This window comes from Pan paniscus, chromosome 4, assembly GCF_029289425.2.
Source record: "Pan paniscus chromosome 4, NHGRI_mPanPan1-v2.0_pri, whole genome shotgun sequence".
In the NCBI taxonomy this organism is placed as follows: domain Eukaryota; kingdom Metazoa; phylum Chordata; class Mammalia; order Primates; family Hominidae; genus Pan; species Pan paniscus.
This window is the reverse complement of record NC_073253.2, coordinates 108,061,788-108,086,480: the sequence shown is the minus strand read 5'-3', so window position 1 is coordinate 108,086,480 and position 24,693 is coordinate 108,061,788. Positions and strand designations below refer to the sequence as shown.

Sequence of the window (24,693 nt, the reverse complement as noted above, 5' to 3'; positions counted from 1 at the left end):
GAAGAGGAAAGTTTTGAAGAAGAACATGTAGGCTGTGGGTGTAGGAGGACTAGCTGGGTGAAAGGAAACCTAGACTAGCTAAGACAACTTGCTTGGTCCCTCTCAGATTTCAAGTTTACTTTTTTTTTTCTTTTTAAATTTAGCCTAGTTTCTGAAGCAGATGGACTGCCTGGAGATATTTCCTTCTGTAAACAAATTATTATTTGATGATTCCTCACCCTTGGCTCTGATCACCTCTTGATAAGTTGACCATCAAAATTTGAGGGGATTGAGATTTGGAGAGCACAAAGGTACACTTATACCAGTGATTCTTAATTGGTGGTGACGTTGTCCTTCCTCCCTCCCACAGACATCTGACAATATCTGGAGACAATTTTGATCAGCATAACTAGGGGGAGGGTATACTGGCAGCCAGCTGGCAAAGGCCAGGGATGCTGCTAAACAATCTACAATGCACAGGTCAGCCCCAGCAAAACGAAGAATTATCTGGTCAAAAATGTCTATAGTGCTGAGGCAGAGAAACCCTGATATACATTAAATCCCCTATATAATCTTTTCTACCTTAGTACTTCAGGAGTTTGCAGTACTCTAAAACTATGGACTGGTGAGATAAACAGGTAAGAAATTAGGGAATCTAGGTTGGGCGTGATGGCTTGCGCCTATAATCCCAGCACTTTAGGAGGCCGAGTTGGGCAGATCACAAAGTCAGGAGTAGTTCGAGACCAGCCTTACCAACATGGTGAAACCCCATCTCTACTAAAAATACAAATAGCCGGGAGTGGTAGCGTGCACTGTAATCCCAGCTACTCAGGAGGCTGAGGCAGGAGAATCACTTGAACATGGGAGACGGAGGTTGCAGTGAGCCAAGATCAGGCCACTGCACTCCAGCCTGGGCGAGAGAAAGAGACCCCATCTCAAAAAAGAAATTAGGGAATCTCATGGCTAAAAGAAGGCAGCAAAAAAAAGCCAAACATGAAATTCATATTATAGTACTAAATGTTTTCAAAGGTACCTTTTTAACTTCTAAAGCACATTCCATCAATGCTTTCACACTTCCAACTTCTCGCAACGTCTTTTTACTATTTACATCTGCTCGCCAAGACAAATTCCTCAAAACACTTGCAATAACCTGCAAATTAATCAATTTTAGATTAATTTATACATAAAATCATACTAGTTGCTTTTTTGTTTTTAATGCTAGCAGTAAGAATAGAAATCTATTAAGAAAGAAATTCTGGCTAGCCGTGGTGACTCACGCCTGTAATCCTATCACTTTGGGAGGCTGAGGCAGGAGGATCTCCTGAGACCAGGAGTTCAAGACCTTCTGGGTAACACAGTGAGACCCTGTCTCTATGAAAACTTTTTAAAAATTAGCTGGGCATGGTGGCATGCACCTGCAGTAGTTCTAGCTACTTGGGAGGCTGAAGCAGGAGGATCCCAGGAGCTTGAGGTTACTGTGAGCCATAATCGCACCACTGCACTCCAGCCTGGGCAAGAGAGGGAGATCCTGTTTTTTTTTTTTTTTTTTTTAAATTCCTCCTAAATGCTACTACAGTGCCAAAAAGATTTCCTACAGTCTAACCACAATATAATTATTTTTCTTTTTCTAGTGTTAATGGAACTATCTTTTATACATGAGATACTAAATACTGAGCAACAATCTAAATCAGGATATTAGCTGGGTGTGGTGGCACACGCCTGTAATCCCAGCATTTTGAGATGCTGAGGTGGGCAGATTGCTTGAGCCCAGGTGTGGTGAAACCCCGTCTCTATAAAAAATACAAAAATTCGTTTGGCATGGTGGTGTGCACCTGTAGGCCCAGCCTCGAGAAGCTGAAGTGGGAGGATTGCTTGAACCCTGGAGGCAGAGGTTGCAGTGAGCTGAGATTGCACAACTGCCCTCTAAGCCTGGGTGACAGAGTGAGACCCTGCCTCAAAGAAAAAGAGAAAAAAGAAAAACAGGTGAAATTCTAAATAGTACCTGCTGTAAGTCTTCACTTTCAGATTTTAGTTGGGCCACAAGTGCTCTCATGCAGCCTTTCATAGAGCATAGCGTAGCCTGTAAATTAAATACAGAATAGAGGATCATTAAAAAGACAACTTGAAGCCAAGCTTTATTTTTGGCTACTAAATGTCTAATTCAGTTTTCATTATTTTGTTTTAATCATAACTGATACTTCACTCATAAAAAATCTAGAATAAGATTACCTAAATAAAAGACAAATATTCTCCTAATTCTTTGCTATCTGTTCTTCCTTTGTCAAACTAGAGAAATAAAGTGAATAAGTGGTGAGAAATGATAAGCAACAGGTTTTAGAGTAAAGCCTCTTATTTGGATGGAATCAATGTGTGTGTAACACTTGCCTTGGTCTTAAGAATTTTTAGATTTTTAATCCCATTCCTAGGAAGTGTTTTATCTTTTATTTTTTAATTCTACACAGCCAAACTTCTCTAGTAATGGATCACAGAAATGATCCCTACAAGTATATTCTTATGAATGGTGTTTTTAATGCAATTACATAAATTCACTACTGTGTTCCATCTGTAGATGTACCTTTGCCTTTGTTTAGGCATAAGACAAACAAATGAGTAAAGATAAGCGAATGTGAAGCACAGGTTTTTATCAGTCATTGTTTAATGAGGAGAGTGAAAAAAAAGAAAATCAGTAAAATGTGTTTGTATGAAAGTAAATTAACTCATACCTGAGCTATCTTAAGAAATACATGTTATAAAAACATACCTTGTTGGCTACATCTCCAAAAGTCAAGTTTGTCAAAGCCATTCCAGCATATCGTCTTAGTGTAATACTGTAGTGGTCATTAGTAAGCCCATACATTTCACAGTCCACTTGCAATAATTCTGCAATGGCCTGTAGTCCCCCTAATTTAAAAAGGGCAAGAGGAAAAAGACAATCATCTAAAATAAAACAAACTGGTACCAAGTTGGTAACTTAAATACTAGGAAAAAAAACTCAATCAATGAGAATATATGGTTTAAATTTGCCTTTAGACTTATAAGCTACAAAAACTGTTATAAAGAACTTTTGTATAATATATTTATAAAGTACAACTGACAATTATTCCATTTTATGCCAGTTTCTCCACCCCCTAGCCCCTTATCTTGCTGAGCGAAATAATTATTTTCTATTTACTGCATATACACTGCACCTTGCCAACAGTGAAGAAGGCTATTTTCTAACACTAGTTCTTCCTGAACATAAGCAGAAAAAGGTAACTTATTATTATTATTAGGGCTTTATAAACACTCTTTATTGTCATACACTGTGGCCTAACTACTTTAATTTTTTTTTTTTTTTGGCAAATAATTACCCTTAGGAATACGGATGCCTCTAAATGAAACTGTGCATGAAGAAAAACTAAAAAGTTTTTTTTTTTTTTTTTTTACAAAAAATGATCATCTGTTCAATTTATTAAGTTATATAAAACTACTGATTTGTGTTTTTCAAAACATTTCTTACTTCTCATTGATAATATCAAATATTAACTATACTAAGATTTAGTATTTTCTTTCCCCTGATTCTTTCCACTGAAAATGCTAAACAATGCCCACAATGGCCAACAATAGGAAGTCAAGGAGAAAACAAAGGTAAAGGAATGGGAAAGACACAAAGGAAGCAGTTAAAAAAAAAGTGAAGCAAAATGGTGAGGAAGTGAACAAAAGAGAAAAATGCATGTGGAGGCTATTCAAAATATAATTCATCAAATATTAATCATCACGGGACTCAGAAAGAAAAAGATGAATATAAACAGGCAATTCTTGGATACTACAAGTCTAATTAGGTCATTCATCTGCAAGACAGCCAGTACGTTAATATTTTTAATAAGTGATCTGGAAAGTTCAATATGCAGAAGAATCTGCAAGTTTGTAAAACAAAGTTCTGTCTTGGGTCAAGAATTCCAAGCCAAGGGATTTAAATGTAGGAAGATTTATGCAAAACTTTATGACTAGCAGGAATGACAGACATATTTGAATGTAGGTAAGTGAAAATTAATTTGGTTAAAGAAAATCCAAATCATATTTAGGAAAATTTTCCTCCATTCACCTGCAACAGTGGCAAAATACAGAGACAGTGAACAAAAATCAGTCACTGTCTTTATGAAGAGCGTACAGATTGGAGCAAAGATAGATGAACTATGTAGAACCACAGGGTGATATAATAGGTGGACTTAACTTAGACCTGGGATTAGGCTCCATAAGAAAAAGGCTGAGGAAATAATCTTTTAATGTTTAAGTTGAAACATAAAGGATGAATGTATATCTTTCCTTTTATTTTTATTTTGGTAGAGACAGGGTGCCACTATGTTGCCCAAGCTGGTTGCGAACTCCTAGGTTCAAGTGATTCTCCTGCCTCGGCCTCCCAAAGTGCCGGGATTACAGGCATGAGCCATCAGGTCTGGCCAGATGAACGCGTATCTAACAAGGGTGGGGCAGGAAGAAGAAAGATGCATTCTAAGCAAAGGAAACAGCATGTGAAAGGGCCCCTGGGCCTGAAATATTTAACAGCAAGGAGAGGGCCACAAAATGAGGCTATAAACATGGGTAGATGCCGGATCACATAAGACTTTATGTGCCACATTAAAGATTTTATGCAGAAAAAGGAATAATTAGATGCACACTCTCAACAGATTACTATGGTTTCAGTGAACAAAATCGACTATGAGTGGAAATGGGAAGAGAAGTAAGACAAAGTACTGTAGAACAGGAGAGACGATGGTGGCTTGGACTGGGGATGAAGAGAAGAGTGATGACATAAGATACTTTTAAGTAGCAGAATTAAAGCAGTCAGTTGCTATTTGCAGGGGATAAGGATGGCATCGTGAATGATTTCCAAGATTTTGAAATTTGAGCAACTGGATTGGAATTTCTGAGAAAAGGAAACTGGGAAAAGATAAGAGATTCAGGGATGGGAAAGATTACGAATTCAGTTTGTGACAGTTGAGTTAGAAGTGTCTAAAATACCACCTAAGGGAAGATGTCACATAGTCAGTTCAATAATGTGTCTAAAACTCAGGGAAAGAACTCAAATTGAGCTGTAAATTTGAAAACAAAAACAAAAACTATAACAGAAGCATAGAGAGAAAGGAAAAGAGCCTAGGGCAGAGCTTCAAGGAATTCCACCATTTTACACTTGGGTAAAAGAAAAGGAGCCTGTAAAAGAACTGAGAATTTTGACCCATGAAATTGACAGGGAAGACCTTAAGACTTGGCCTGGTATACTAATGAGATCCCCAAGATGTCGAGTATTTTAAAGCAGAGGATCAATACCAAAACAAAACAAACTATGCCTTTCGTCTGTATAAAATCTTGCCTGGTGTGACAATAACTGGGATACTTTCTTAACAAAGATAAAATGCACCTAAAGAAGATGCCAAGAAGGCACTACATGATCAAAGAGTTGAGTACTCTTGCATGGAAAAACTAAAAATCTTAGTACTTGATACTGAAAATAAAGATTAAATAAGAATGTGGCAGATATCAACAGATTCAGGAAGAACATGGCTAATAAAAAAAGAACATTCAAAAAAATTTAGACTATCAGATAAAAGAGGAAGTGCTTTTTGATTTCAGGCAAATGAAAAGATTTCAGAGAATTTTGAGGCACAGAATAGAATTCATAGGTTAAACCTATAAATGGATTTGCTAAAATATGCAAATTCATGACTGGATTGATACAATTAAAAACTGGTTGCTCTAAGAAAAATCAGGATGTTTCATGGTAATGCAAAGATGATGAACATGTCCTTCTACAATTTTCTTGGTGCCTGTTAGAAAACAGTGGTCTAAATAGACCAAACTATTGCCCAATAGGGTAAAACTACCGATAGTAGAGCACCAACAGACTCAGGTGACATTCAACAGAATCCTTAATTTAGACTCTTATGAACAAAAGAAAGACTGATAATTTTAAAAAGTATATTGCTTTTGTTTTATTTGGTTTAGATAGTCACCATTAGCATGAAATGCCTTGTTCTAAAATAAATATCACAGGCTCAACAAGAATATTCTACTGGTGTTTCACAAAATTTCCCGAACATAAGAATCAGCCAGGCCACTTATCACATTGATTCCTAGGCCCTTCCCCTGGAGATTCTGTTTGCTACAGGGCCAGAAAATCCAGTTTGACGAGTGCCTCTGGGTGATCATTATGATTTAGGTATTTTGTGAAACACTAATGCAAATAAACTGTGAGTTCCCTGAAAGCCAGGACCAGGTCTTAATCATTATAAAAATCTAGTGCCTAGCACAGTTTCTGGGGTAGATTAGGGAATCAATAAACATACGTCATGGAAATTATATTCTAAAACTTCTAATAGTAATAAGTGCAAACTTAAATGACTGATAGCTGTAGAATCTTCATATATGTACAAATGACCATCCCAGCTGACTGAACTAAGGAATTCCCCTTCACCTATTTGGGGTTTCTTTTCTCCTTATCCCTTACTGCCAAAACCTTGTGCTGTCTTATACTATTATCTCCCCGCAATCCACACACCCTAATCCTCCTTTTGCCCCAGTGCAAATCTGGAGGTGAGGAGTGAGAAGAAGGTAATCCCCTGTGGCTATGTCCCCAGCAGTCACACCCCCAGAGGCCCCATCCTGCTCCTCACCTGAAAGCCCCTGCCCTAGCTCCTGTGATGAAATGCCCCGGGTAGCCTTCCTACCTGAAGAAGGAAGAGGAACAAATACTGAGTCTAGGTTTTATTTTGAAATCCAGATGATTAATGTCTCAGTCCTAGTCTACAATCCATTGGAATACAGGAACATTTATAGAATAACTTTTGAGGTATCTTAAAACTGAATGTTTTCCTGTTTATTCATTATTTTTTATCCCCTTCCTGTTATGATTAGCATTTTAAAAAATTTAAAATGTTCACAAATGCTGAGATTGTATTAAGGAGGGGAGAATTCATAAGATTAACTGAGAATCCACAGGAGACCAGGGGGAGGAAAGAGAATCAGGTAGGCCAATTGCTACACCACTAGGAAGGAAAGCATGGCCAGAGGGCAGGCCTGAAATCTTAAGGTGCAGAGCCTCCCAAAGTGATGACTCTGAAGGAGACAATACTTTTGGCTGTTCAGGTTCTCTGTGTAAGAGTCTCATGACTTCATCACTTTTAAGATAAATGACGAATGAAACGATGAGGGGGTAGGAATATAAAGTGGTGGCTGGAACATAACGTAACATAAACGGCACAAAAAGCAAGGGCACAATTACACTAAAATGGGAATTAAGTGTATGGTTCTTGCTTGTGGCATGACTAGAGAGATCCAGTTCACATGAGATGGTTCAGCATGATGCAATTTATAAATACCACATGTACAAAGTGAACCTAGAAATCAAAGAAAAACCATTACATAAAAAATGGAGTGCACTGCTGGTTATATAAGGCTTAGTGTGTGAAAATACATACCTAAAGAAGTAATCATTCCAAAGTTATAATGAAATGTTTCTGACTTAAAGCATAATACTTTTCTATATTAACCAATTTCAAAGATACCAGGCTGCTTATGATGAAAATCCTGTAAAGTACCAATAACCATGAAGATAAATGACAATCTTAATAATAATTCCCTCTGATGCTCATCAAAAGTGACTGAGTTCAATCACAATACAGCAGCTCCACATTTCAAAATAATTCAAATTACCATCCTCATCAGCTGGCACATATAGAGTCTACTTTGGCAAAAGGGACAAAGAGTGACCCATTTTGTCATTTTTTTTCAATCTCTGGCTTCGATTTTGAAAAAGTTAAGCTTATGACAGGGTAGCAGTTTCTGTGATTCAGGATCCTTTCTATGCTGGAAACCAGGGTACAATTTTTTGCTACACAGAGGAAGCAGCTGATAACAGAAGTTGGTGGCCTTATATCCTAATTCATCAATGATTAAAAATCTTTATTTACTATACTGAATTTCTACCATGATTTAAAAATCCACCAGTAATTGTCTATGTCATTAAAAAACATTTTTGTCTTACCTAGTTCATTCATTGCATGTCTATGCTCTTCATCAAATGAAAGTTTCATTAGAACACACACAGCAGGACAGATCTGATGTTCAACAGGAGCTGGCACTGAAAAATAAAATCAACATAAACCATAATGCTTTGTTATTTGAAGAGCAATGATGTTTATTGTACTTTAAAAATATGCAAGGATCACTAATATAACCCTAATTCACGGAATTTTAGTGGATCAACAAATATTTGCTGAAAGGATGAATAAATACTACAAATGTGGAACAAAAAATAGGAATAAAGGAATTTGTTTCCATAAAAATGTTTACCACTCATCTGCCCTTGACTAAGTCTCTTAGAATAAGTCTAGGAGGTTTATGCTATTACTCATATAGCTAATAACTTAAAATTATGTTGAGTATACAAAATAATAAAAATATTTTGGTATAAAATGGTTTAATTTTGTTTATAATTTCTTCCTTTCTTTAAAAAAACAATAACAAAAAAAAACAAAACAGGGTCTTGCTCTGTTGCCCAGGCTCGAGTGGAATGATCATAGCTTTCACCGCAGCCTTGTATTCCTGGGCTCAAGTGACCTTCCTGCCTCAGCTTCCGGAGCAGCTAGGACTACAGGCATACCCCACAATCCCTAGCTAATTTTTAAAATTTTTTGTAGAGATAGGGTCTTGCTATGTTGCCCAGGGTAGTCTCAAACTCCTGGCCTCAAGTGCCGCTCCTGCCCAGGCCTCCCATAGTGCTAGAATTATAGGCACGAGCCACCGTGCTTAGCCCAGTTTATAATTTCTATTTAAACTACTATCATGAGTGTGGGTTAAAAGCACATGGTGCTAGGTGCAGTGGCTCACACCAGTAATCCCAGCACTTTGGGAGGCTGAAGTGAGCAGATCCTTGAGCCCAAGCAGTTCAAGACCAGCCTGGGAAACATGGCAAAACCCCGTCTCTCAAAAAAAAAAAAAAAAAAATAGTCAGTTGTGGTGGCACATGCTTGTAGTCCCAGATACTCTCAGGAGGCTGAGGTAGGAGAAGTGCTTGAGCCTGGGAGGTTGAGGCTGCAGTGAACTGTGATCGCACCACTGCATTACAGTCTGGGCGCTTGTGTGAGACCCTATCTCAATACAAACAGAAAAAAAAAGCATGTGGCTATGTACAAATGTGATCTCTAATACAAAAAGTTACACAGATATACTAGACAGTAAACAGATATTTTTTAAAAGGGTGACTAAGAAAATGTACCTCCACATTCAATACTACGCACGAGGTTTCAAAACTCATTTGACGTAAGTTTTTTAAAAACTTTTCAAAAGAAGTATCATTTTATTCTATTTAATTTTTTGAGAACAAATATCAGGAGTACAAAATGTGGGTCATTACATAACTGTGGATAGCCAAAGAAACAATCCAGGAAGGCAATGTTCTCCCAGTAAAATCTTACTAGTTCCCCTCACCCCAGGACAAATAGATATGAAAGGCGATCCCTTTTTTCTTACGCTTTTTAAATTTTTTAAAAATGAGATAGTGTCTCACTATGCTGCCCAGCTGGTCTTAAACTCCTGGGCTTAAGCAATCCTCCTGTCTCAGCCTCCCAAAGTGCTGCCATTACAGGCATGAACCACCACACCTGGCCTTTCTTATCCTTGAACATTTTTAGATTTCAAATAAATTCACCTTCATACCTAAGCTTAAAAAAATCTGCTATAGGTTCATAAGTCATGTTTGTATCATCTCCTCTTCACATCAATAGGCTGATACAGTAGAATCATCTACTTGTAGTGCACGTGTGTGTGTGTGTGTGTGTGTGTGTGTGTGTGTGTGTGTGTCAGTTCTTATCAGGTGAAAGGAAGGTCTTACCTTACATACTTACTGCTTTTGGTTCTTGGCTACAGGAATGAAATAAGTTATATCCCCATAGGTCCTAACTCCCATGCTGCTCCTGCGGGAGTGGGGCTGAGGTCTAAGGGTCCCTTCCTGAGTGAAGAGCTGGGTGGATTATCACTCCCAGCAACTGAGGCCCACTGTCTACAGCTGGATGGTACAGTAGGAAGAGCACCGAGCTGAGAGTCAGGAGATCTGGGCTCTGTTCCTGGGTCTACTACTTACTAGGTGTGAGGCCATGGTTAAGTCCTTTAGCTCTTCTGAGCCTCAGTTTTTTCATCTGTAAAATGGAGATGATAATACCTTCCCTTCCTACTTCACTAGGTTGATGTGAGGAGCAAATAACATAACAGATGTAACGCTGCTCTGTATCCCCTGAATATAATGATATGCAAATGTAAAAGATTATGGTTTGGACACTAATGGCTAAAGGAACTTATGTAAAGTCACTTTCATCTATGAAATGAGCTTCAGCTATGAAGTGAAAGATGGGCAACATAACTGCTCAAGTTCTTTCTAGCTCTACTAAGGCCCTACTATGCTATGATTGTATAAATTTCTCTTGACTTACTGTTCTTATGGTAGTGCACATAACATTTTCCTTTGCTAAATTTTTCTAGGGAAATACAGACTTAATCTTTTAAATATGAGTAGCACAAATGGCTGATATGAATTTTCTCCTCTTAGTCATAAAGACAGCATATTAACTAAACATGTTTTCTGTTTAAAAATTTCACATTTGCTTTGAAACATGCACTACGATGTACACTATAGAGAACATACTTGGATTTTTGTCCTGGTCCATGCCTTGTTCATGAGCTTCCTGCCACTCCCAACAGGTTTCACAGTAAGCGCGTATCTGTTCCAAAAGATGAAGGACTCGGATTTCACGCCTGCCTCTCTTGTCATCAGGCTGTGAGTGAATGATGTTGTGGAGTGCTGCACTGGCCCTGGCCCGAGCCTCTTTACTGCCCCGGGAATTTCCCAACAATACAGAGTCTTTGTCATTGCCATGTAAAAGCTGGATGAGGAGAGGAAGACATCCAGACTGTCGCATGGATATACAGCTGTCTTGGGAGCTAGACATAGCTAGCAAAGTTCGCGACATATCATCCTTATCATGAGTACCAAGCATTGACAACAATGAATACACCATTTCCACCTGTGGGCCAAATGAGTTTAGAAACAAAATTATGACTTTAATATCCAAAAGCCAAAAACCAATTAAGTGATGAATGGGATATTTACTATAACTCTAAAAAAACAAAACAACCCCCCCACCGCCAAAAAAAAAAAAAAAAAAAAAACCCGAAAACCTTTCCAGGATGAAGTAATCAGTGTTATTTCAAAATCTATGTATCATCACCAATTTGTTTATGTGAGTAAATAGTATGAGTGGTAATATACAGTATTAAAAGCAAAAGTAGGTTTTTGCATACTCACTAACAAACTGTTAGTGCTGTTTGCCTAGATAAGTTGGTGCTAATCCACTGACTATAATCAGTGAAAAATAACGGATTTCACACACATAGAGAATGTAGTTTATCTAAATCTTTACATAATTTAAAACTTTATCTTATTTCTTTTAATCTATACCTATAAGCAATAAACAGAAAACATTTCTGCAACAATTTTAAGTACTAATTCTCAGCAATCATTAATTCTCGTCAGATGATAATATTAAAATTATATGATTATAAATTTAAAAACATTTTGTCATAAAAAGGAAAATGCCATGATCATACAGAGTGAGAGCCAGGATTTGTAGTCAGTTTTTTAAAAAGCAACTGGTAAGTACTAATTACTCTCTGACAATAAATTCTACGTATTTACTTAGAAGCAGATTAGAAACCGGAAAGTGGCACCCAGTTATCCTGGGCCATGGTCCACTCATTTTAACGCTAGAGGGTATTATATAAAAGTAGAGGCTATTATATAAAGAATGCATCATTCTCTATAAGTCAATGGTTCTCAACTGGGGGCAATTTTGCCCCCATCGGGACACATTTGACAACATCTTGGAGACATTTTTGGTTGTCACAATTGTAGGATGGGTATTTTAGGGGAATCTAGTGGGGAGAGACCAGGGACGTTACTATACATTCTAGAATGCAACAAAGAATTATCCAGCCAATAGTGCTGAGGTTTAGAAATGCTGCTTTAAATGCGTAAATACACATACACCTTTAGATATGAAAGTTTTAGGAAGGCAGTATAGGACTGTGGATAAATGGGTTTTCATCGGAGCTAGGTTCAAATTTTGGCTCCACCTCTTAGGAGCAAGCTGTGATACTATTATAGTTAAGCTATTTGATTTCTCTGAGCCTCAGTTTTCTGAGCTGCAAAATGGAGAAATTTACCTACCTAACAAGATTTTCTCCATTAAGGTGAAATAAAATAATACATGTATAGGACAGTAGCTAGCATTCAAAATACATACTAGGGTCTTAATATTATCATGCATAAATTACTTCAAAAAGAAACAGTATTCTAATTGCCAGTTTTCACACAATAGTACTCTTGAATATTCAAGATTTTCTTTATAGTAAAAACTACATGTTGAGGTTAGACAGATCTGGAATTAAATTTCCATGCCTAAAACTTTTTTTGCTTCAGTTTTCTCATTTAGAGAAATATGGATACTTCATAGAATTTTGGAGAGGACCAGAGATAAGGTACACACAACTCCTGGCACAGTGAATGGCATATAAGAGGTCCCAAGAAGTATAAACAGGATTAAGCCTCATAGTGAGAATATCATTGATTATTCTAAAATCATTACTTAAATCAACATTAGTTATTTCAGTAATACCTTTCCCAAGAGCTATTATATTATTTACAGTAAAGAAAGAGTATACAGAGTATGCTGTGAAAACAATTAATGGAATTCGAGTTAATCGAAAATACATCGTTTAGTAATATTAGAATTTCATTTCATCTTAGTGAATATTAAAATCTCTGATGGGCCGGGTGTGGTCACTCATGCCTCTAATCCCAGCACTTTGGGAGGCAGAGATGAGCGCATCACCTGAGGTCAGGAGTTCGAGACCAGCCTGGCCAACATGGCAAAACCCCATCTCTACTAAAAATACAAAAAATTAGCCGGGCATGGTGGCACGCACCTGTAATCCCAGCTACTTCGGAGGCTGAGGCAGGAGAATCACTTGAACCCTGGAGGTGGAGGTTGCAGTGAGCCAAGATCGTGCCACTGCACTACAGCCTGGGCAACAGAGCAAGACTCCATCTCAAAAAATAAATAAATAAATAAAATAAAAATAAAATCAAATCTCTGACTTTAAAATAATAAAGTAACTATATTTTCCTCTTTTTTTTTTTCTTTTGAAATGGAGTTTTGCTCTTGTTGCCCAGGCTGGAGTGCAATGGCACAATCTCAGCTCACTGCAACCTCCGCCTCCCAGGTTCAAACAATTCTCCTGCCTCAGCCTCCCGAGTAGCTGGGATTACAGCCATGTGCCACCACGCCTGGCTAATTTTGTATTTTTAGTAGAGACGGGGTTTCACCATGTTAGTCAGGCTGGTTTCGAACTCCTGGCCTCAAGTGATCCACCCACCTCAGCCTCCCAAATTTCTGGGATTACAGGTGTGAGCCACCACATCCGGCCTAAAGTAACTATTTTCTTTTCAAACATTATTCCCAAATCCTAAAATATTTGCTAACATCTAAGAAAGATACTCTAAGAAAGCTCACTTATCAGCATGAAATAACACTCAACTTCAACAATTTTTCCATTCACCTCAATACATATTTACTCATGTGCAGGCACTGTGTTAGACACAGCAAAAGATAAGTAAAAAAACATTTCTTGATTTCCAAAAGACAGGTTCATGCAAATTGTTAGTGATTCAAATGAGGCAGATGGATCACATGGGGAGGTAAGAGGACCTTGGGAATCAGAAAATGTTTTGTAAAAAAGCAAAGCCCAAGAAGAGTTTTGAAGGCTGGCTAGGATTCTGACAGACATTTATGGTGGTCCCCACCAATGCAGGCAAGGAAGGGAGGGGGAAAGTCACAGGGAATGTTCAGGAAGCAGGAAGTGAGCCAGTTTGGCTGGAACTCAGTATTCTTGCAGAAAAGTGGATGTAAAGACTGAAAAAGAATTAAAAATTAGCTAATCTGGCACTTTTTATAAACCTGATTTTTCCTTTGTTTATGCTTCGTTGTATAAAAATATGTAATTTCTTCAAGAGACTGTGAATCAGAATTCTCCACTAGAAAGCGGTGTAATCTCAGCTCACTGCAACCTCTGCCTCCTGGGTTCAAACTATTCTCATGCCTCAGCCTCCTGAGTAGCTGGGACCACAGGTGTGTGCCACCACACTGGCTAAATTTTTGTATTTTTAGTAGAGATGGGGTTTTGCCATGTTGCCCAGGCTGGTCTTGAACTCCTGGCCTCAAGTGATCCACCTGCCTTGGCCTCCCAAAATGCTGGGATTACAGGTGTGAGCCACTGCACCGGCCAAGAATGTCTTAGCAAAGTAGTCATGGCATTAGTGACCAGGGTTTGTAATCTTCTGTTACCTTGGTTCCCAGATGACTTGTCAGCCTTCGAGGTGCAGAGTGTGTGCTACTAGAACTCAAAACACTGGCTGTTTCATGGTCCATTCGTGTAGTTGAACCCTAAAAATTAAGCACATTATAGATGGTATAATTTAGACTATAGGTAAATACAGATAACATCATGTTAAGGTACTCCAAATGAAGTGTCTTTATGATAAACAATTAAATACATCATAAAAAGTATGACCATTATAACTGTTCAAAATATTTCTTACCTATACGCTTACTAAGTATATTTTAGAGAAAAACTAAAGAAAAGAGAGTTTCTTGCATATGAGTATTAAACTGCAGAATGGACTTAACCAAAGACTGAAGAAATTCTAGGGTAGTAATTTTTCATAGATCTAAATAAATAAAACCACATTCAGATAAGTTCACTGATGAAAAGCATTGAAGGAATGTTCAAATTCTGAAATGCTCCAAATTGCCAGAAAACTAAGTATGAATTTGCTACAGTCCAAGTTCTCTAAGATCTCACAGTTTAGAAAGGGCTGTTTAAAACTTTTACTGGAGAAAGACATGAAAAAATAAATGACTGCAGTGCAATATAATATAAACACCGCAGTAGAAGAATGAACAAAATACTGAGGGAAAACAGGAAGAAAGAAATTACTGCGTAGGGACTATTAGAGGCTGTATAAAATCAGTAACATTTAAGGTAGGCATTTTGTGACAGGAGACTGACGGAGGAGACTGTGCAAAGGTACAAATACGGAGAGCGTGGAGTGTTCCAATGTAATGTGGACAGAACACAAGGTGTATGGTTAGAGATAAAGGTTGGGTTAAATCATTAAGTATCTCATGTCATTTCAAAGATGTTGCTGTCAAGCTGTGGAGTCACTGGACTTCAGGCAGGAGAATGGTACAATCAGAATTATGTCTTAACAACAGCACGGAGAGATCACAGGTAGGAAATGAGGGAGAGGGTATTTTCAGTAGTTGAGTGGTTCTGAGGGCACAAACTAAGGCAGTGAGAATAGAGAAGTGGGGATGCTCTTGAAGGATATTCAAATTAATTGGCTTGAACTGAAGGTCAAATTAACTGGCTTGAGTAACTTGACTGGATGTGAGTAAAGAGGGGCTGGGAGTCGAGGACAACTTGGAGGTGTCAAGCTTGGATAAATGGGTAAGTAATGATGCTCGTAATGGATATCGGAAACCCAGAAATAAATGATGGCTTTCACTGGGGGAACTGAGCTCACTTTGAATCTGACATCCAGTAAGAATGCCCAATGGGCACCTGAAAACAAAGGATGCAACTCTGGACAGGAGGTGGGGTTGCAGATAAATAACTGGGACCTATCAAAATATAGGCCACAGCTAAATCCATTCATTAATAATTAAGGAAATGACTGTAAGAATAGTGTCAGCAATATTTGCAGGCATTCTTCTGCAGTTCTCAACCTTGCAGAATGGAAAGCTAAAATGTAAGTTATTTGAGGACAGAAACTTTATTCTGTTCACTGCTGCATTCTTAGTACCAAGGGTGGTCTTAGGCTTAGTAGGTATCCACAAAATATTTGTTGAATTATAAATAAATGAGGAGCTATTAGTAAAATCTGTAAGAATGTCAAGATGCAGGACATCATTCGAATTGTCTTTCAGATATACAGGCTCTGGCTAATTGAAGAAGGGAAAGAGAAAACCACAATGGGAGTAATAGGTTTTGAGGACTGTGAGATGGCACCTCCTACTCTAGCGGGTACAAGGGGAGAATTTTGGAACCAACATACCTTATAACTTCCTTTTGTGCATAAATTTCACTTTTGGTGATTTTTTTTTTCTGTTTTCTTTTTTTTTTTTAGAGACGAGGTTTCACTATGTTGCCCAGGCTGGCTCTGAATTCTTTGGCTCAAGTGATCCTCTCACCTCAGCCTCCAGAGTAGCTGGGACTACAGGCAGGAGCCAATGAGCCTAGCTATGGTGACGTATTAGAAACTTTTCTTCCCTGTTAGCTAGCAATGTAAACTGTTTGCCAGATAACTTCCACTTTGGTAGACAACATAGAAAACTGTTAACAATGTATTCCTAAGTGATTCGTCAGGATTTTAATCAAGCAATAATTAAGGGCTCATACAGAGATTTCTGAATTCGTAATAAATTCCTTGTTCAAATTTGTTATAAATTTGTTTCATAAAGTCCTTAAATAGGTAATACTCCAAAGTTAATTTTTATGAGGGCTGCTTAGAACTTCTGTATAAGTCATGTTATAAGCCAAGATGAGGTTTTCCTGACTAGTGCACAAAACTATTTTAGATCATCGTTCACAATAATTAGCTATTTTAGATCAGCATTTTAAAGAGAAAACTACATTTGTCAAAACTCATTCAACTGTACACTTAAAATGGGTACATTTTATCACATACTAATCTTTCTTCAATAAAAGTGATCTTTAAAAAATCCTAACTTGAGAGGTTTTAAAAAATGTGTCCCCATATAAAGGCAAGATAATCCACTTATTCATACTCGCATAGGGAAGTCTGGGGTTGGACTGAGAATACTAGTTCAGAGTCCAAAGTGGCTCCCCTTTCCAGTCTCTACTTCCTTTGTGGGTCTGGACTCTTTATGCTGACTAGGGACACTTCTAGGACAAAACTAATTAGTAATCCTCCTTAGGGAAGGGAAAAGAGGCATCAAGGAAAGACTCATCTTACATCTCTTTCCACTGCCACCAGCTATTGACTGCTTCTGGAATGGTCTTTAAATCCACATGCAACCAAGCAACAAATATTGCCTGAGCCCCTGCTACTTTCCAGGTAGTATACTAGTCACCAGGAATATAAATGAATAAGACATTCTCACCCACACTACACACACAATCTAGATGAGGAGCTGAACATGAAAATACGTGTGGGTAAGTGCTTTGACAGAAACTATATGAACACACAGGAAGATACACAATTCAGTCTTGGTTCCTGAAAAAGTGGCATCTGAATTTGGACTTGAACCATGAGGAGTAATTTAGTTAATAAAAAGAATGAGGGGGATTAGCCACAGGGCAGCCCAGGCAAAGGCAGAGGCATAAGCAAGGGTCAGAAGAATATGGTATAGTTGTGTTTGTGTGTGTGTGGAGAGGAAAGGGAGGCAGAACTACAAATAAATCTGAACATAAGGAGCTCACTCTGGTTCTAACTAATAAAGGATAGATCTGAGGGACTGAGACTCAGGCTAAGGAGGATAGTTGGGGCTTTTTTAGTAAATTCAGACAAGGAACCTTTTTCTTGGTCTATAGAAGGGAAATGACTCTTTACCCTGAAGCAAACACACAATCTTGGAAGATGTCTAAATATTTTTACTGTTTGTAGGTAGCCTCTAAGATAGATCTTCGCCTCCTGGTATTCACGCGTTTTTGTAATCCCTTCCCCTTTAGTCTTGGCTAGATTTAGTGACTTGCTTCTAGTGAATAAAATGCTATAGAGGTGATGAGAAGCACTCTCAAGATAAGGTTACAAAGACGTGTCTTCCATCTTGGGCACCTCTCTTGTTCCCTCTGAGGGAAGCGTTACTATGCTGTGAACTGCCCTGTGGTGAGGCCCATGTAACAAGGAATTGATGTCTCTCTGGCTGACATCCAATGAGGATCTGAGGCCTTCAATAGCCATAAGTGAACTTAGAAGCAGATCCTCCCCTGGTTATGCATGGAGATGACTGCAACCCCAGCCAATACCCTGAAGTCTTGTGGGAGACCCTGAACCAGAGACAGGCAGCTCAGCTGCACCAGGATTTCTGATCCATAGAAGCAAATATAAATGTCTACTAATGCTGTTAAGTTTTGGGGGCAATTTGTTATGCAGCAATAGCTAACTAATGTACTACTCGAAACAAAAGAAAACAGGAGGTTTAATTATGAAACAAGGGAAAACCTGTTTCCACAATAAAACATGTTTCTGACATTCATTTCAGTGTAGACAACAGATCTTTTCTAAGCTTCAGTCTTAGTTATCTTCCTATATAGCTCCTGGATTTTGAGACACTCTTCATTCCCCAATCTGTCTCAGTAGAAATTTAGATGTATTTATTATTAGGAGATACCAAGAGGTACACATACTCGTATTCTCTATGAGCCTAGAACTTGGTCCATGAGAGTCTTTCTTGGGCGTTTTATTAAGGCTAGACCTGAGCCAACTTCTTTCGGAGGGACTAGAGTCTCCCTATCAACAAGAAATGATTAATAACTTCCTAAGAATTGTTTCCCACCCAACTCAAAACTAAATTCTGAATAAACTTGAGTGTGATGAACTTTCTCACAACCTCAAGACCTGCTAAGTCAGTCATGATTGCACATCCCTTGAATCAGCTTTGCTCATTGTCCAAAGATAGAAGCACTCGCTGTTATCATTCCTGACTCTCAGTGTCCAAATGTGTGAGACCCTATTTCCCACTGTCCTTTTTCCTATCCAACTTTCCTGTACCATCCACATTCAATGCTTTATAAATACCCATACATCCTCCACATTTTACTTCATGCTCCTTTTATTTCCTGGTCTTCAACTTTCTCTAAGATGTTGGTTCTTTTTTTGTATGTGTGTGTGAGATGGAGTTTTGCTGTGTTGCCCAGGCTGGAGTGCAGTGGCGTGATCTCAGCTCACTACCAACTCCGGCTCCCAGGTTCAAGTGATTCTCCTGCTTCAGCCTCCAGAGTAGCTGGGATTACAGGCATGTGCCACCACTCCTGGCTAAGTTTTGTATTTTTAGTAGAGACAGGGTTTCACCATGTTGGCCAGGCTGGTCTCAAACTCCTGACCGCAAGTAAGATACTGCTTCCTTGAAATGACTAGCAAATCCAGCACGTATTTCAGGTTGGATTTCTTGTGGTTATCACTTTCATAATTCTCTTGCTAGTTTTTAACAGCTTTGCCCTGCACTTATTCCACCCCATTTGTCTGGAAACATTGCAATCACAGATGAATCCAACTGTCTGTTTTCTCTACACCCTGACATGAAGTGCCAGGCAGCATTCGAGAAATTTGAGCATGTGAGAAACTTACGTAACTCTTTAGGATGCTGTCGATATACATTTATGGTCACCAATACACCTAGACTCTCCGTGCTATAACTGCCATCTTTTTGTTTCCCTTGGCAGCTCTCCTTTCTTTGGCTATTTTTGATATGCCTCATTTTGTATCATATAAAACTGTGGCTCCTCTTCTCTTACTGCATATAACTTTACCTTCTACTTTATAGAAAAAATAGCCAACAGACAAAATTTCCTCAACTTCTTGCTAACCAGAACCTTAAAATTACCTGCATATATATCCATCGCCACCTTTTGCTGTGACATCAGAGTTCCCCTCCTCCTATCTAAGGTCCATCCCTTTAGATGTGCTCTGGATCCTTTCTCTCCCCATTTCTCTTTGATCTTAGGGATCTTCAACTCTCTTCTCTACTGGCTCCTTCCCATCAGCATTCAAACATCCTCATCTTTTCTACCTTAAAAACAGAAATAAATTTTCTCTCAAACTTATAGTCTGTATCAGTTAACGATCTTTTCTCTCTTGGGCAGTTCACATCTAGACATCTTTACAGTTAGCTAAAATTGCTCTCTTCTACTTTTTTTTTTGAGATGGAGTCTTGCTCTGTCGCCAGGCTGGAGTGCAGTGGCAGGATCTCAGCTCACTGCAACCTCTCCCTCCCGGGTTCAAGCGATTCTCCTGCCTCAGCCTCCCGAGTAGCTGGGATTACAGGCACGCGCTGCCACGCCCAGCTGATTTTTGTATTTTTAGTAGAGACAGGGTTTCACCAAGGCCAGGATGGTCTTGTGCTCCTGACCTCGTGATCTGCCCATCTCGGCCTCCCAAAGTGCTGGATTACAGGCGTGAGCCATCACGCCTGACTGCTCTCTTCTACTTTTTAACCTTCCATTTAACTTCAACTCACTCCAGTATAATATAGTAGGAAGGAAGGCCCAAGGAATTGCATTTGACAAGATCAGCAATGAACTTTTTTATTTTTATTTTTTTTTTGGTGAAACCCAAGGTGATTTTTTAGTCCTCATGGCAATGGTGGAAACTGTTAACTGTTCCCTCTTTGTTGTAACAATATTATTCTACTGCTTTGGAATTTTAGGCTAGGTATTCATCTTCTCACTGTATACTCATTGGGGATGTAAAAATCTTTAATACCTTTAATTACCAATTCTTTACCTTTCCTCTCAATTCCAAATCTAATAGCCTACCTCACATTTCTACTTTGTGTGTTTATTTTATTTTTTTGAGACAGGGTCTCACTCTGTTGCCTAGGCTGGAGTACAGTGGCATGATCTCAGCTTACTGCAGTCTTGACCTTCCAGGGTCAGCCACCTCAGCCTCCCAAGTAGCTGGGACTGCAGGCACATGCCACCACGCCTAATTTTTTTTTTTTTTTTGTATTTTTTGTAGAGACAGGGTCTCCTTATGTTGCTGAGACTGGTCTCAAACTCTTGGGTTCAAGTGATCCACCTGCCTTTGCTTCCCAAAGTGCTGGGATTACAGGCATGAGCTACTGCACCCAGGTGCATTTTTGCTTTGATGTCTCAGACCTAACATCTTTAAAGTTAAACTTAACATTTTTCCAAAACTAGACTCATTATTTTCTCTCACAAACCTCCTTCTCATCTAGCATTATTACTAAATTGCGTCACTACCCTTCTAGTGATGCCTAATAGAAACCTGCGAGTAATTCTCGACTTCTCCTTCCCCCTAAACACTCATATCCAATCCCTAAGCTTGACTGATTCTACTTCTTGAATATTCTCAGATACTGAAATCTACCAATTTATAGGACATACAGATGATAAAGAAACATGTTGAAGTATATCATGGGGAGTCATCAGCAAAATCTAGAGTATGGGACACTCTATAAAAAAAACCTTTGGAAGCCAGGCATGATGGCTCACAACTGCAATCCCAGCAACTCAGGAGGCTGAGGCAGGAGGACTGCTTGAGATCAGTTTGAGTTCAAGACCAGCCTGGGGAACAGAGGGAGGCCTAGGGCATGGTGGTGAGTGCCTATAGCACCAGCTACTTGAGAGGATCGCTGAAGCCCAGGAGTTCAAGGCTGCAGTGAGCTTTGCCACTGCACTCTAGTCCAGGCGAGAGTGAGATCCTGACTAAAAAAACAAAAACAAAAACAAAACCCCAGAAAACCATAAAGAAAAAAGAAAAACAACTTTAGTTCTTCAACAACTAAATGGCCGTAAAACAAAAAGAAGGAACATACAGATTAGAACAGATATCAGAGATATACTAATTCCTATTCACGGACCTTATCTGGACCCTGAGGCAAATAAACTGTGAAAAAGACATTTATGAAACAACTGCAAGTTTGAATACTAACTGGATAAATGATGCTATTAAACAATTACTGTTAGAGTCTTTGGAGATGTAATAATGCCACTGCAGTTATTTATTTTTTAATTTTTTTATTTTTTTGAGACAGAGTCTTGCTCTCTTGCCCAGGCTGGAGTGCAGTGGTGCGATCTCGGCTCCCTGCAACCTCTGCCTCCTGGATTCAAGTGATTCTCCTGCCTCAGCTTCCCGAGTAGCTGGGACTACACGTGCACGCCACCACATCTGGCTAATTTTTGTATTTTCAGTAGAGACAGGGTTTCACCATGTTGGCCAGGCTGGTCTCGAACTCCTGACCTCAAGTGATCTGCTCACCCCGGCCTCCGGAAATGCTGAGATTACAGGTGTGAGCCACCACACCAGGCCAGTTATGTATTTTTAATAAGTACTTTTATCTTTTGTAAATACACAGTGAAACAGGGAAGAAGTGATGATGATGCCTGGAATCTTCTTAAAAAATAAAATGGGAGGTTAAGGTGAATAGGTTACATGTGGATATGAATCACTATATTATTGTCTTTGTAAATGTTTAAAATTTTACATAAGAAAAAGTTTTAAAAACCAGTGGCAGTAGAGTGGGTTTTTCTATCATTCCATCTTTTTCCCACTTTTAATTGAGCTTTATTATTATATACTGGCTATTATCAGAGACCTGGTTCTAAATTTCAAATAGAAAAGCTTAGGTTGCTTGAAAAAAAGAAAAAATAGTGAAAGAAAAATGGATTAAAAACTTCCATATCTATAAACCACATATAGATAGGAAAAGATATCTCAAAAGTATTATTAAATGACAAGAGTAAGTTGTATAGTATAAAAATATTGTTTATATAAAAATTATATATGGCTGATTCAAAAGTAACAATGTAACTTATAAAAAGAATAAAGGGTACTGGAAAAACTAATTTCTTAAATTCCCCAAATAACAAATTACAAAAACCCAGAACTCCCTAAAATACAATTACCACAGTAAACTGTCAAACTGTAATTGCCATAGAAACACTCTGATATACAGAAGATATTTGGTCAAAACTTTCCACGGGCTGGGCATGGTGGTGCACGCCTGCAGTTCCAGCACTTTGGTTTTACGTTTTTTTTTTTTTTTTTTTCCTTGAGATAGAGTCTTGCTCTGTCACCCAGGCTAGAATGCAGTGGCACAATCTCAACTCACTGCAACCTCAGCCTCCTAGGTTCAAGAGATTTTCCTGCCTCAGCCTCCCAAGTAGCTGGGATTACAGATGCACGCCACCATGCCTGGCTAATTTTTGTATTTTTAGTAGAGATGGGGTTTCACCATGTTGGCCAGGCTGGTCTCGAACTCCTGACCTCAAGTGATCCACTCATCTCAGCCTCCCAAAGTGCTGGGATTACATGTGTGAGCACCATGCCCAGCCAATCGTAGCACTTTGGGAGGCCAATGCTGGAGGATTGCTTGAGCTTGGGAATTCAAAACCATCCTGGACAATATAGTGAGATCCTATCTCTATAAAAAAATTAAAAAATTAGCCAGGCACAGTGGTGTGCACCTGTGGTCCCAACTATCCAAGAATGACAGTGGAAGAATGGCTTGAGCCTGGGAGGCAGAGGTTGCAATGAGCCGAGATTGCACCACTGTGCAGTGGTGTACAGTGACAGAGTGAGACCCTATCTCAATAAATAAATAAATAGATAAATAAATAAATAAAGTTGAGAACCAACTAATAAATAAATTATACACATAGTTATATGCTAAGCAAGCAGGTATCTGGCCTGTATAATTTACTCCTAAGCTTTTCCTTCCATTTAACTTCCATGAGAGATTAAAAACAGATCAAGAAACCCTTTCTTTAGCAGGGATATTAGTTGGTCTTCCACACACCACATATTTATTGTTATCTACTATTTATCAGGGACTGTGAGGGTATGAAAATAACAAAACTAGATAGAATCCCTGCCTTTCTGGAGCTTACAGTCTAGTGGGGGAAACACAAATATTAATCAAGTCATCACACAAATTAATGTAAAACTGCAAATGTAGTAGTCTTCAAACGAGAGGAACATGCTGTGACAGCCTATGGTAGTGAGATTTGATCTGTTCAAGCCTCTCTGAGAAACTGGTGCTTAAGCTCAGACACACATGAACTGGTGTTAACTGAGCAAAATGGGATGAAACAAACACTACATGGAACAGGTATAGATGTGCACAGGCTGTGGTAGGAGAAGGCCCAGTAAATATGAGGTACTGAGAGAAGGCCAGTGTGGAGGTGTGAGAGCAAGATGTGACATAAAGCTGACAAGATAGGTAGGGGCCAGGTTACCTGGGTCACAATAAATGGTTATCATTTTTCTAAGAATCAAGGGAAGCCAATGAAGGATTTTTCAAAGAGAATGATTGTGGGCAGGAAACCAGGTGAGAGAAGGGGTAGAATACATTCCCACGTGGTGGTGAAGAGAATTACTCTACTGTGATCCTGAGGAAGTCAGAGACTGATTTTCATTTTCAACTAGTGTTGGTGGCTTTTGTCTTTTGAGCAAATAATAAAACAAAACAAACTAATAAACCCCAAGAGGCGGTCATGTGTATAGATCCTATTTAGATGAAAGGACTTTTGGAATAACAAATCACAGTCCCACAGATACAGGTCACACATCTACATCAGGATCTGGGAATAGCTGCAATATTGTTTTAAAACAGTGACTGAAAGTAACCAGATAGTATTAGCAGCATTAGTGTCATACAAACACCAATATGGTGGGCAAGTCTATGATTGCTACTGCTAAACAAACATACTTATGTTTACCTCTGAATTCACAGCACTATCAGAGTTCATGGCTTAAAGGAGGAATGAATACCGGGCCCTGATTTACTATTTTCAATAGATCTTTTCCTCTGCCATCCCTATACTGACATAAATGACATGATGTATGTCATGGTAGGACTC

At 38.7% G+C, this 24,693-nt stretch overlaps 1 protein-coding gene across 14 annotated transcripts in view; it reads right to left on the bottom strand.

Moving 5' to 3' along the window:
- The window catches only part of APC (APC regulator of WNT signaling pathway), a 137,615-nt gene that overhangs the window by 17,853 nt on the left and 95,069 nt on the right, over positions 1–24,693 (bottom strand). For 5 of the 14 annotated variants that reach the window (XM_008952092.4, XM_057302327.2, XM_057302326.1 and 2 more), the window contains 6 exons: positions 14,412–14,510; positions 10,655–11,033; positions 8,000–8,095; positions 2,741–2,880; positions 1,982–2,059; positions 1,013–1,129 (listed from right to left, as the gene is read on the bottom strand). In XM_008952092.4, the coding sequence (XP_008950340.3) occupies positions 1,013–1,129; positions 1,982–2,059; positions 2,741–2,880; positions 8,000–8,095; positions 10,655–11,033; positions 14,412–14,510 (909 nt within the window). Of the gene's footprint in view, positions 1–1,012; positions 1,130–1,981; positions 2,060–2,740; positions 2,881–6,629; positions 6,684–7,999; positions 8,096–10,654; positions 11,034–14,411; positions 14,511–24,693 lie in introns of all 14 variants that reach the window. The other 9 variants (XM_024928916.4, XM_057302329.2, XM_057302328.1 and 6 more) reach the window with 2 other exon arrangements.